This window comes from Orbicella faveolata, unplaced genomic scaffold (genome assembly GCF_042242905.1).
Source record: "Orbicella faveolata isolate gen_17 unplaced genomic scaffold, um_ofav_v1 contig_15, whole genome shotgun sequence".
NCBI classification, from domain to species: domain Eukaryota; kingdom Metazoa; phylum Cnidaria; class Anthozoa; order Scleractinia; family Merulinidae; genus Orbicella; species Orbicella faveolata.
In genome coordinates, this window is record NW_028301542.1 from 11164593 (window position 1) to 11179312 (window position 14720).

At 40.3% G+C, this 14720-nt stretch overlaps 1 protein-coding gene across 2 annotated transcripts in view; it reads right to left on the reverse strand.

Moving 5' to 3' along the window:
• Positions 1-4998: 4998 nt before the first annotated feature.
• The window catches only part of LOC110060683 (uncharacterized), a 38062-nt gene continuing 28340 nt past the window's right edge, over positions 4999-14720 (reverse strand). For both annotated transcript variants that reach the window (XM_020767469.2, XM_089288411.1), the window contains 10 exons: positions 14308-14404; positions 13742-13809; positions 13139-13276; positions 11795-11926; positions 11142-11194; positions 10934-11041; positions 8925-9001; positions 8673-8734; positions 8522-8582; positions 4999-7716 (listed from right to left, as the gene is read on the reverse strand). In XM_020767469.2, coding sequence (XP_020623128.2) covers positions 6365-7716; positions 8522-8582; positions 8673-8734; positions 8925-9001; positions 10934-11041; positions 11142-11194; positions 11795-11926; positions 13139-13276; positions 13742-13809; positions 14308-14404 — 2148 coding nt within the window. In that variant the 3' untranslated portion in view covers positions 4999-6364. The remainder of the gene's footprint in view (positions 7717-8521; positions 8583-8672; positions 8735-8924; positions 9002-10933; positions 11042-11141; positions 11195-11794; positions 11927-13138; positions 13277-13741; positions 13810-14307; positions 14405-14720) is intronic.

The following is a 14720-nucleotide window of genomic DNA, read 5'->3' on the forward strand; positions in this document are numbered from 1 at the left end:
GGCAAAAATACCCGAAGTATCGAGGGAAAACTTTGAAAACTAACCTCACGGCCTCCTGTTTCCAAGACGCCGGCAAATCGCTCTCACCAACGTCGTCGACTTTGGCGCGAAGCTGGGAAGTGCTCAGAAACGCATGCGCAGTGAGCATGTCACGCAATCTAACGGCGGCGTCGTGCAAAAGTCGTCGATTCGTAAGCTCCCAACTTTCTTCGTTTAGTCGTCGCTTTGCAAACAACATTTTTGCTGTAACTTGTAGCTTCTCTTATATCGACCTTTGGCTTATTATGCTTCTGACAGAAGATGGACAGCTTCAAGTCAACTTCCAAAGCTCTCTTTAGGGTCACAACTGGATCCATTCCAACATTTTACAGCTTTAGAACAGCTTTCTACTTGCCAAAAATCGAGCGATGGCATACTAAACAACGAAGCTGAGTAACAGGGATTACCACTGGACTGGACTCAGACAGTGAGAGCGAAATTAGGGAAGCGCGACCGTGAACGCGTTTCCGTTTCCATGTTCAAATGCGTAGCCATCAACTACATCGAAAGAAAGCCCCATTGAACCCAAAATAACAGTACGTATGAAACACTTTTCTGTTTTAATTCAGCCAGTTGAAAATAACGTGTTTCTCTGTGGGAGAGAATATTATGAAAACATAAATGACGTCATACATTGGCCCACGAAACAGGCAAGTCTTACATTCCTCAAAATACGAAGCATGTAACATATTATAACTGAATTGGCTCAAGAAAATCCAAATTTGTGACATTTAACTCAGAGGGGGTTTCCGCTTTTCTAAACATTTATCATTGCGATGACGTCATTTTAAATGTCAATTCTCTGACGTCATTTTCAGACTGAAGATCACAAAATGAACTTTGGTAACAAGCATTTTCGTTTTCGGCACATCAGATTACTTCAGAAAACTCTTGTTGCCAGCCTTTCCCAAGAAATGCTTCTTGATTTTTGTGAGAAGGACTTTATCCAAATACCGACTAGTCTATAATGAAGTAGGACGATTTTCCGCGTAATGGAACTAATTTTAAGCTAAGGGGCAGTAAAAATCAAACCTTGATTAAAGTAGGTTTGATATCACATTTCCTAGGATGAAACAAACTCTTTTTGTTTCGCTGTACATCGTAACCAAACGAACTTGTTGGATTAACCTTATCATAACTGTAAGAGTTCACGAAGTGTTGCTACCTCCAGGGGCTTTTAATTCACAAATGAATAACTCTTGCACGCCTTGTGTGCCTATGTCTTTTCCATGGCTCCCCTTGCACGGTTTCTTTTTCAACAGTTTTTGCTGTGCAGAGATTTTTTTGGAAATTCCCCAACCCCGCCACCCCCCTCCCTCAAAAAATTCATGGTCCTTCCCTAATATATCACCAGCGTTCTGGTTGGTCAGTGGTAGCAAGCCTAAGATCACGTTCAGTGATGACTCTCAGCATACTACCCTACTGGTCTTATTGCAGCCCACAGATAACTGTCTAGGTGGACAGACATTCCGATCTAAGGTCACAAGCTATAGTGATTTCAGGAATTTCAGAGTTTGGACCTGTAACAGCCTGTGTCTGGGCCGTGTCTGGGGAGTTGCATTAATGTGGTGGTTAGTACAAGACAGCTGAAGGTTTTAAAGAAGCGAATTGCAACGGAGACATTCAGAGCGCCAATAACACCGGGTTTTGGTGCGATGTTGAGTGGGATGTTTCCTTGATGATGATTGGTGGAGGGGATCAAAATGTTCACGTGTCGATCACGGGATTGGAATAACAGCGGCAAAAGTCGTGTACTTTAACGATATGGGACGAGGAGAAGTTGACAATGGCAACAGTGCATTCTGCGGATACAATAGTGGGCTTCGGTTCATCCTGCTCATACCAGGTACCTTTGATTTTGTGTGTACACTATTTACGCGATTAAACGCCACCCTCGCATAAACACCGCATTTTAGAGCGGAAATATTAATAAACGCCGCCCTTGAATAAATGCCGCATCATCGAATAATAAACTCAAAAAGCAAATGCGGTAATAATCAAGTTTCGAGCAAGCCTAAAAAATGTATTTTCCTAGATTGCAACAATGTTTTTATATCAGTACATTCGAACCTCAAAGGAATATGATCAAAACAGGAGAACAATATACGGTAGTTCAGCCTAAACAAGCTTAGAAAATTTGCTTTCATTGATAACAATGTTTTTCAGCTCGAAGTGAGTATACCTCAATGCTCTTTCAATGCTCTTGCCATGCTATTGTTTCCAGGAAATAAAGTGGATTGTAAATAAACGCCGCCGTGGTATAAACGCCGCCCTCGAATAAACGCATAAACACTCGAATCACTATGTCTGTGAGACAAGATGAGCAGGGACGTCGGAGGGTGGGGGCTAGGGGGGGGGCTTTAGCCCCCCAATTTCAAGTAAAAAATACATAAAATAATAATTGTATAAATATCTGCAGACCCCCTTGTAAGCCCCCCCCCCCCCCAATTCAAAATACCCTCAGCCATCCCTGATAAGGACAAACTGTTAGGACCGAATGTTACAAAACTTGCCTTCAACAAAATTGAACAAACCCTAGCTATACATCTGACCCGGTTGTTCAAAAGCTGGATAAAGCTATCCATTGGGTCAATCACTATCCAGTCAGGGTTAGTGATTTTTCGGGTGGATAGAGTTACTCATAGCCTGAGAGCAGGCTCTAGTGTCTGGGTTTCCCACTCAAGCGCTGCTTTCTTGCTTTTTGCTTTGGTATATGAGCGAGTGTCTTCTCGCGGCTTCGCCGCACGCCCCCTCGGCCCAAACACGAGAGCCTGCTCGCAGACTAAGTTACCCATCTTTTGTTCAACCCGGCCCTGGTGAGAGCGCGGTTCTCGTCTAGATCAAATTGCTCTGAAAAGACTGGGGAATAGCACAATAACAAGAAGCTATTGCGGTGAGTTTCTGGCAGTCTTTCAGCATCTTTTAATAAGAACATATGGTCCTATCCGTTCGCTAGCGAGAAGCAGACGGAAGTAAGTGTGCAACATTTCTATAAATTGTTTTAATACGATAGCCGACACGAATAAGTAGTGGTGATTTCTAACAGCATCAGTGTGGAAATAGTGTTGATCTGAAATTAGTCTCGTATCTTTTGGGAAAAACAAAATTATTTAGACCTGCCAGGTTAGCCTTTGGACATCGAAAGTGGGGGGCGTGACCATCAATGTCCAGGTAGCTGCCACTGATGAAGACCCTGACACTTGCTATCTTGTTCAGTATCTACTAGACATAGGCGCCAAATTTATACCTCCGGTAAATTGCAGATCACTCATTAAACGAAATGGCAATGGGTGTCTGGAAAACCCGAATAGCGAATAGCGAATAGCCGCGAATAGCGAACAGCGAATAGTCCCGAATAGCGAATAGTACGAATAGTCTCGAATAGTGCGAATAGTGGCGCACAGTCTCGAATAGTGGCAAATAGTGGCAAATCGTAGCAAATAAGGTACCCAGTATCTCGCAGTCAACCTCGCAGCAACGTAGGACGGGATTTTCCAGCTAAAAAGCACAGACGCTTATCAGGACAAAAGGCGTTTCTAAACGTAATTTCTTCTGTTTTAACCACTCCAAAAGCGTAAATACGTCTTTATTAGGTTATCCTTGTGTTTTCTCTTTTCTTAATGTCGGCGATGGACAGCCCGAGCCCGAGTCCGGAGAAGGAAAGGTAATAAATTCACTGAAATTCTGTTGCTTGTTTGGATAATTGATTAACGCAAGGATATTAGACCTAAGGCGGTGACTATTGACGACCATTCGTCACTATTCGCCACTTTTCGCGACTGTTCGCCACTATCCGCACTATTCGAGACTATTCGCACTATTCGGGACTATTCGCTATTCGCTATTCGGGTTTTCCAGACACCCAATGGCAATTACCAGCAAGCTTATTTTTGACGCTCTCAGGGTGCTTAGAATCAAATTACGACGCACATTATTTAGATTCTCATAATCATAGAGCTGACTAGAAATAATAGAATGGTTGTACAAATTTCGACAGACCGGGAATTCTTGTTTCAAAAAGTTTAAGTGAGGTCCTTGTAACCTGGCCTATTAATGTTTACAGGCAAAACCTATACAAAGTAATTTTCACGTATTTGAAGAACTTGTTTTCTTTGATTTGTGGATTCCTGATTCCGGTTTCCGGTTTCCATGTTTTAGGGCTGCCCTCGAGCTCTGTCTAGTGATAATGCACCAAAGACTTTGGACTGCACTTGAGAAGCTAGAGTCACATCTCTCGATCGAGCTGTTCTTAGAGTTGATAAAGTGACGGGACACGGAATACGGCGAGCTTGATGTGCTCGTCATGGGCTGATGCCGTAATGAATGCACCGTTTTCAAGCAGAAAGTGAAACAATTTACCAGGTTTTAATTTTTTAAATATAAATTATGTGTTTGTTTTTTTTTTCGCAGATACTAGCATCATTGTGCTAGTTTTCAGTCCAAAGCAAAGCTAGTTCATGTACGTGTGTATGTATGCATGTCTGCACCGAGTCTGAACATGACATTTATTTGCTTCGTGTACTTCACTTGCTTGGTGAGGCAGTGAGCTGACAACAGGCCCCACAGTATGAAAAGAAAACTTTACTGCTACGTAAGGCTGACGTAAACTTGTCAAATTTATGCAGCTTTACACTACTTTTACATTTTTTAAAGTTGACCTTTACGGTAGGTATATGCTCACTTTTAAAGTTTACTTACACCTGCTTTCAATGTTACGTGCACAGGCGACATTTTTCGACATGCTATGTGACCTGCCATACGTCAAAAATGTAAGCACATAAACGTAAACAATATTGGAACTCCATGACTTTCCAGGATTTCCATGACTCTTGCGAACCCTGTTCAAGACACTAAGACTTTTAAGCTGCTTTAATATGGGTTTAATTCCCTTTTAAGCCAACTTCACTTCAACAAATCGCCAGCACTGCGAGAGTAAAAGTGTAAGAGTACGTCCAAGAACATGATACAACTCAGTAATTTTTTTATTGCCAAAATAACCTTTGTACCGACGTCTCAGTGTTAGGCCAGGTACGTGGCCTGTGCGTTCTAACACACCAATGCTTTACTATTTTGTATTTTTCAATTAACAGGCCTAATGAGGCCACAGCGCTTACAAAAATGTAGGCCTGGTATTACAAAAATGTAGGCCTGCAATGCGTCTTTGTTCATTTCGATAAGTCAGAGGGCAGAAAATTTAAGACGGCTTCCCAGCCTTTGTTTCTTAGCAACATGACGTGATCTTTCGCTTCGGCAACTTTGAGTGCTCGTGCTATTAGCTACATTTCAGAATAAGAATCAGGAACTTGTTCCCGTGATTCTAATGGGATTCTCGGATCGTCTTAAAAAATACAAATATATTCCAGCGATGAAACGTGTTTCCTGAACTAAGCACTTTCGTAGAATCATGCAGTTTTAAGTAAACACACCCTCCGTCTCATCCAAATCACTAAATACAGAGAGAGGAGCCTGAATTACTCCAGGTTTACTAATTAAGATCAGCTTAGTCATGAAAAAGACAGTTATTCTTATATAAATACTAAACGGAAATTTTTACAAATAGTCTGGGGATTCGAGGTTCAACAAAACTACAAGTTCCACTATAAGTTACTATAGAGATTTCCGATTAAAATAGAGGTGCTCTTGTTAGTATCCATTATATACAATTCAATTCAGTCATTTGCTTTGCTAAAGCGGCTTGGCCACTTCATCACATGAAAAGGCTGTCAACCGTTAGTCTTGGTCAAATGTACTGTATCAACCTTGAATCTGACGGCTCTCCTATCTGCTTTTATACGCTTTCCTTGTTTGCGAAAAAGCTTCGAATGTCCACTTATAATAAAAAAAGAAAATTTATTTTGGTCGAAACCTTTTTTAGCGCATTGCTTGTCTTGAAATAATTTTAACAATGTATCTATCACTAAACGGAGCCTGAGAGGACTGGTAATAGCACAGTGCATCGTGAGTCATTTAAGCGAAGCCCAGTCCACCAGCCACACACGCGGTAAAACACATTTTGTGTCTCAGTGGTGAACGTCACATGACGTTTTTAATCAGCTGGATAGAAAAATGCGTTTTTCTTTCGGAATACCGACATTACAGAACGGAAAGCCACCCAACCTCAACGAGGATTTGCCAACACATAGACTGTTTAAAACTATAGTTACCAGTCCCCAACAAACTCCGTTCTTACAAAAGCATTCACAAAAACATTAAATATGTTTAAAGGTGCATCTATTGGATCACCTCAGAATTTTCTTCCTTCTCCTTTAAAAACGAAAGCTAAGAGAGACTTCATTTGAGAGGAAGAATTTATATTCCATTCGAGCTAAGTTTCGTTTGTTGGCATGTTGTCACTGTCTTGCGTACTTTCAACCTGGCTGTCTGTTCCTGTCGCTGCTTGTCCTTTTACTTCGTTTTCGTTTTCAATTGCTTGAAGTTCATCTTCGCTGCCTTTTGTAACACTTGCAGGTTCATTTGCACTATCTTGTTCATAATTCAGTTCTGTATTCTTACTATTCTGCTGTTCACGTGTCTCCTCTCTCCTCTGTTCTTTGCTGTTCTCGTCTTGTCGGCTTTCTCCGTGAACTTGCACTTCATTTTCTTTCTGTTTCTCCATTTCATAAGGTGAGATTGTTTGATCCTTTCCGTTTCCTTGTTCTCTAGGCAGCTCTTCTTCTGACTGCTCTTGTGAATTATTTGTCTCAACTGATAAATCGCTTTCAGCATACTGTTTGTCATTTCTACAAACCGATGCTTGAACATTTGCCTGTTCTTTTTCATTTCTTTCATTTACATTCTCCCGTTTTGTCTCTTCTACTGTTCCGTCCATTTCTTTTTGCTCGGAACAACATTCCGTCTTGGTTTCTTCAACGTTGACTTCCTTATCCTTGCATCCATCTGCAACAGTTACTTCCCCTCCTAAGCTACCCTCCACAAATTCATGAGCATTATCTTGAACACAGCTTTTTTCACCACTGCTGCAATCCTCTCTTTTCGCGGATGAATCATCCTCCACTGACATGTTTCCTCCACTTTTATCCGCCATCGCTGAAAGATCTGTACCACTTGCTGGCGATTCATCAACGCCAGACTTTCCTTTCTCAGGGTCGACAGAATGATTACTTAATTGTGATGAATCTTGCACTACAATCATTCCATCACCGTCGTCAATAACAGCTGAAAGATCTGTGTTACCCGACGACGCATCACAAGCGACCGGCGAGTTCTTATCAGCGCCGACAGAATCACTTGTCAATTGAGATAGATCTTGTAGTTCGTTCTTTCCCTCGCTTTTCTCGATAATTGACGACTCTTCAGGAGTGTCCATAGTATCTTTATCAGTGCTAGATGAATTTTCAATCACGTTTGATGACGCTTTCAGCTCCGAGCTTTCCTTATCTGTGTTATTATTTTCACTTTCGCCAATCTCGGCATTACGTGCACCTGACCCGGAACTTTGGAGATTTTTTCTTTCAGTTACGTCGTCCTCTTCCACCTTGTCAAATTCACTGTCGCTGTCAGAGCTCTCCTCATCAGAAATTTCTCCCAAAAAGCTGACTTCGTCCGGTTTCCGCTGACCACTGCCGTTAAGTGACGTTATCGATGACGAAGCATTGATGTCGTCAAGCTTGGCAGCTGATGCCGCCTTTGATTTCTTGAACGCAATAGCAGTTTTCTCTATAAAGAGAATCATAGCTTAACAAAAACTTCAAACAAATTAAGATGACAGACTAACGAGCACCTGTCTGATTAGGAACATTCCATTTTTATCACGAGAAACATTTGTATGGCACGAGTAGTCCCTCTTTCGCTTAGTCCGTCGAACGTGACCTTAAAAAAAATGCGAGAAAAAGTGGCCGCGCGAAGGATTTCGAACGGCCATTCTTTTCTGGCAGTTTTTGTTTCGCGTCATGCACAAGGACCAAGCAAAAGAAGGACTACTCGTAGTCTATTGAAACGTATTTAACGTTGTACAATACACTACAAACTTTGAAATTCAAACCCTAATTCGTAGGTGCGAATCAGATGTACGTAGATAAACAAAATAGGTGAGCTTGTTTGTTCGTTTAGGTCGAAATTTCTAATCTTTTGACCGTGTAAAAGACAGTACACCTACGTTGTCTCAAAGACTGAGAAGGGCTGTAGCCACTGTCTCGTTTCCAGTCGTCCCACGACAAAAATCATAATGACTGTCAGACATTCTTGGTGACAAGTTATACCATGTCATAGAAAATACAGCCAATCAAAATATAGGAAATATTACATCCACTCTTCCCATCATGCGCTGCGCGTACGTCGCATTGATTGTGTTTGGCCACTGTATTTTCTATGGCATGGATGGTATAAAATAGTTACAGCTCGTGTGTATACCGAGAAAATACAAGTGACCCGTGGGATATTCAATGGTATACCGCTGGATAGCTTTGCATAACTAGCATGTCTTGTGATGATGTATGATCAGAGACCAGTAACGAGTTCTTACCTAACTGGATAAACTGGTTTGCGTAAAACAGAATCGCTCGGTAACAGAATTCATACTGCTCCTGAAAAACAAGAGGACGACGAACCAGTAAAAGTTGACAAAAAAAAAAGGGAAAAAAGAAAAAAGAATGAAAGAAAAAATATCAATATACCTTTTTCTGTACTGTAAACTTGCGGTGCTTCCTAAAGGTTCTGACAAGTTTAGGAACGTTCACTGAAATGAAAAATAAAGAACAACATGATCATCTGACGAAGAGTAGGTGACAAGTGCAGATAACACAACGTGACACCCACAACCTTAAAGAGTTGACAATCCCTCGTATGAAAATGCCAATTGGGAAAACACTGGAAAACAGTAACAAAAGACAACAGGTAGCTGTTATTCAGCATGGTTGTATCCTTACCAATATTTCCTGTGCCGCTAAGTTCACGGATTGCACTGTAAATAACACAGAAGGTTCCTGCACGACCAACACCAGCACTGAAACACGACACAAGATATCTCAAAAGATAATCCTTTACGTAAGCCTTATTGGCTTCCCTGGGCTTTCTTTCCTTATGGATTGATATTTGCAAATATATTTGCAAATATATTTGCAAATATATTTGCTGTGTGGCGAAATAAAGGCCGATACTAAAGAAGAGAAGTCCATCAGTTGAGCTAGGCAAGCCTTGAGGGAGAACTGGTTTGAGAACATTGGAAAAAGAGGGCTGGCATACGCTACTGGAATTTCTTACACCAGTGAGAAAATAAACCAGCAATGTATATGTTATTACTGAAAAACCTATTAACATATTAAACATGTAATCTTCTTGATGTGGGAAACAACAAAATTCAAACTTATTCTAAATTAAATAAAATGCAAATCAGTAAAAGTAATTGGAGCGAGTGGAGGACAATTCTGGGAGTAATTACGGGAGTATTTTCAAAACGACACGAGGTCCAGTTACTAATCAGTCGTATCTATAACAAATTTCGGAATTGAAAATGTCTTTCGAGAACTTCTTTTGAGCGAAAACGTCTGTAGCGCTTTTCATAAGTTTTGAAAACTGTAAGAAACATTCCGAATCACGTGGGTATCCAGGTATACAGGTATCCAATACAGGTATCCAGTTATAAAAAATTTAAATTGGATACCTGTAATTGGACACCCACGTGATCCCGCGACGATTACGTGACAAATAGGCGCGCGGAGAACCAATCACGTTCGAGAATTTCGTTACAGATACAATTAATCAAAGTGCTCTATGAGCAAACCCGTCGATTTCCCAGTGGATGATGATTGACATGTGTGGCTTACGGGTCAATCTAGTTATACGAGTTACCACATTGACTTCTGGCTATACTTTTTATAACAATGAACTACAAGAACTGGCAAACCTCCACTACATGAGCTGCATTGCTCCGATGGATTTACTCATTCTCGATTGAGCCACTCTACCATGTAAACTTCTCATCCCCTTACCTAACATATTTTTCTTCCCGCCTGAAGAAGAAAGCGTAGCCTGCTTTACGCGACTCAGCGCCGCTAGATCGAAAGCGAATAGGTTGCGAATAAAATCGAAGCGCCTCTGCTCGCAAGGTAGCTGCAAAAGATCTTCAGAGTAATCGAGGTTTTTTATTATGAATTACAAATGCACAAAATCTAAACCATCGGATGCAATTTGAGGTCGATTATGCGAAACAGCAAGGTCACGTAACGTCAAAAACCGTGTTCTTATCGGATCCAAGCTTGAAATAAGTATATGTTGCTACTAGTGGATGTCCTTCACCAAAAAAAGGGTTGAACAAGAAAACAAAAAGATCAGTGGCTTAAAAACACAAACGGAAAAAACCCCGAAGAATCCCGGAATCTAACTCAGGTCCACTAGATTGGAACGTGGCTGCTAACCATAGTAACATGTAAGAAACCTTGCTTCAAGGGGGAAAGATACAAAGATACAAAGATACAAAGAACTACCGTAACACCCTAATACCCTAATACTCCTGTACCGTAATACCCCTATACCTTAATACTGTAATACCCCAATGCTGTACTCCCATACCGTAATACCCTAACCCTATACCCTAATACCCTAATAATCTAATGCCCTAATACTCCACTATTCCTATACCCTAATGCCCTAATACCCAAATACTCCAATACCGTAAACGGGCTATAAACACGGGTGGGAGTCTTGTGTTAAGGTGACGAAATTACCATCTACAGCAGTGCTTGAGGGCGCCTTGAGGAAATAGAAAATCGAGGATTCAACCAAATTCAAAAATTTCTTTCGCCCAACTGCTTCGAATAACAAGTTGATTCGTTTTAGCGGGTTAGGAGCACTTTGAAAACGTAAAAACATTCATGAGACAAAAAGAAGGTGGTATATTCTAAAGGTTTGCCTCAAACTATCACACACGTGCTTTTACCTGCAGTGCACCACAAGGGGCCTCTCAGCGTGAGGGTCCTTTTCCTTGTGATGATTATGCACCTCTGACAAAAATGTCAGCAGGTCTGAGGGTGAATGAGGAACTCCACTGCAAGAAAGAAAACAAAGATGTTAAATAACCAGAATGAGAAAAAAAAAACACATCTGCTTAGATACGTGCTTTATAGCCAAGAAATCACGTGACTTACTGATCAGGCCAACCAATAAATTGCAAGTGTGTCACTACAAGCACTTCATCACTCTAAAATTGCAAAGAAAGAAAAAAGATTATTAGGTTGTTTAGACATGTACCTGTATATGAAGGTAACAAACTGTTCTAACAACTCATGATGTAAAATTTAAAACAAACAAACAATGGCTTCCCTCCCAGTTTCTGAATATCTGCATTTAACATGGTATGGAATAAACAGTACAAAGAACAAGCAAACAAAGCAACAAATGCAGCAGGGAAAGTGGAAACAATGGCGTCTCAACATGAACAACCCCTTCCCTCTTCACCTTATAACAAGAAATACACTGGAAAGCAACTGACTCAGATCGCAATACGTTGAACTCTAAAAATTACAAACTCAAAAGCACATAAATAGCTGTGATGAAGGTGGACAGAAACCACCCTAAATTCAGTAAGACAAAACAGTAACTAATACTCTTTGCCTTCGTATCAAGCTAAAGCTTGTTGCAAAACACTTCATATAGAAACAATGAGTGATTTGTAAGAAAATTAACTGGTAATAGAAACATAAACGTTTTACAACAGCACTCGTTGAAAATCAGAAGACTAATGTTTGTTACGATCTACATTTAGATCTTGTTTAGTGTAGACATAAATACGTCACTCCACCTCAGCATGTTGCACGTGCATAATACGTTCGATCCAGGCCTGGCAGTGAGTCAAGCTTCTCATATGGACTCTGATTGCTCCATAGACAACTGTGTGACCTTCATCAATGGGCCAGTACTGATGGCACTTAAGCTAAAATACGACACAACACATTACTAAGACCAAATCCAATAGAAAATCGAACAATTTCAGTTTGTAGTGGACAAAAATCTTGTACCAGAATATTGCTAAGTACGTCAAAGTCCTTTTTGAATTTTCGAAAAGCTAAAGCTATATATAATTGCCTGAAATAACAACAAAAACAATTTCCCATACGAAGTCGAGAAAATAAATTTCAAAGTTCAGAGAAATTATGCAAACACAGGTGAAATTACATTATCACTGTCATTTCATCAATACTTTCAAGTGTTTCATATGAACTTCAAAATTTGTTTTCAAGATTTGGTGTTGTTAGAAATGCTTTCTTTTGAGAATATATTTAAAACAGTCGTACAGAAGTTTGCAATACGATGTAAATAATCTTGGTACAAAGTTTTTCCACTTGTCACTCGAACTTGTGGATTCCTTCTTAATAATGATCCTTGGTTCACAGCCTCGTACATATGCCGTGCTAAACTCGGTCACAGTAAGGCACAGCACCAGTACAACAGTACAGTTGTAATTTTAACTCAAGGTATGCTGCTCTTAATTCAAAGTTGTGGCAAATCGTTCGAAGACAAATACTTCTTGTGCTTACACATAACATAACAGACTTCAAAATTCCAGTCTTAATTTCTGGAAATTTCCCGTTGAAAATGGACCTGAATTTTCCGGAGAAGAGGATATACCTCGTGAGGTATACCGAAAGTTTTGAAAATTTCTTATCCAGAATTTCCGTTTCGTGTGATCTTGCTCCAGGAATTTCCGGAATTTTCGGTTGATGGGTTCGCGTTCAGGAAATTCAACAATTTTTTTGGATTTTCCGTAAACTTTCCCAGGAAATTTTCGTACCGCTACCCCCCGTTTCGAAAGCTCTGAAGTTTTGGACTAAATAGACATCGTCGTTAGCTTTCCATGTGATTGTTAACAAGAGAGCTAGAAATGGGAGCAGTTTCATCCTCATATAACAGTCTACAATTCCTACATCACCCTCTATATATCATCTTCAGTTCTTTAGTTATAACGAATAAGATGTTTTACTGCACCATGTACATGTATGGATATCAGTTCCCTTATTTAAACACAGTGTACGAGTTTCCTAAACATTGCTATACATGTTTCCAGGAAGTCCTGTTTTCTTTTTTGTTTTTTACCAAAAAGAAATGATCTAACGATTAAATCTCTACCGGACTTTATTGTACTTACGCGATTTCCTTCTACTTCTTTAGTGAGCATCACAATGACAGGAGATTTTCGTTCCCAGACCATCAACCAAAAGTCTCCCAGTGTAGCAGCGATGGGGCCCTGGGTAAGAATGTAATCTGGAGACAGAGGTGTCACGTTCTGTAAAGAGAAACAGTTTAACTGGTCAATATCACTCTATGTCTGAGCCCCTCACTATTTCAATCCAGTGAGATTTTGTCTGATAAATCTAATTAACCAAAATCCAGTGGTATCGGGACCATCTTACAGACGCTTATGCAACGAAAATAGAAATATAAAAAGTCCATCATCATAAAGTTGTTCATGAAATTTATATTTGAAAGTTATTTCGCAGAGGGTAGCTTAAAAAAGTAGCAAAACTTCAGGGTTTAAGGTAGATTTTGTCTGCAAAATTGCAAGGTATTTTAAGCTACCGTAGTCTTTTCCTAATCACGACACAGTGCGTGAATTTCTGCCAGACTGTGTAGCTGGCACACACGTCCTTTTTACTATATAAACATTAGTCTCAACAGTTAGTGGAAAAGCGCCACCCAATACAATACTGAAAGAAAGTTCTTTCCAATGACTTGAGCGGGCTATTCTTACCTTGATGACGTTAGCATTGATGTAGTCTCCCCCCTCCTTTGTATTTAGTGTCACCCTTGTGTGGTCCCCTGTAGAAGAAAATAAGTAAAAAAGTGAAGCCTTGGAGCCGACTGGCTCATAGCTGCCAGAGCTTATCCCGGTTTCTGTAGCATGAAGCGGCTAGGAGTATTTCTACTCCCCCTGGACGGAATGCTAGTCCATCGCAGGTCACTCCCTCGCAATTTGTTAGGTTTCCCCAACAATTCGTCGGTACCCATTTATACTCCTAGGTGGAGAGAGGCACCGTGAGAGTTAAGTGTCTTGCCCAAGAACACAACAAATAGTTAAATAATTACTGCCCTGTACTGCTTTTCTCCACATCGTCGTAAATGTACTTCAGAGTTCATGATCTTATTGTCCAATCAGCAATAGCACGGGCCCTTCATAAGTTTTCTATTCGCTAGCTTACTGTCGTTTTTTTTCCACAGTGGAACCGAATAAGCTACCGATATAGCTTGCACATGCACCAAGCCATCAAACCATGACTTTAATCACGACTTTACAAAGAAAACTATTGCAATACTAACAAGGTAAGATGTCTCTGTATCTGTTCTTAGATGGGTTGAGAGTGGCTGCCTGAGTGGAGAAGACGGCAGAATCACTTTCCTGCATTCTCTCTAGTACCTATACACGATACGAAGAGAAGGAAACGATCAACCAATAAGTACAATTGTTTTTTAACAAGTCAAATATTGTTTTTATCATTTACTTCAAATATTCAACATATAACACAAATGAAAGCAAAGTTCATTGTGTTTGACACAAGTCTGACTAAAGCTACTAGAAGTACACAACAGTGAAAGGGAAGGTAGAAGCAAATCTGCCAAATATCCAAACACTTTCGCGAGTAAAGGCAATTCAAAGTTTGCTTGCTCCATACTGCCGGAGTTTATCTCGTTTTCTGTAGGATTAATCAACTAGCAGAATTTCTATTCCCCCC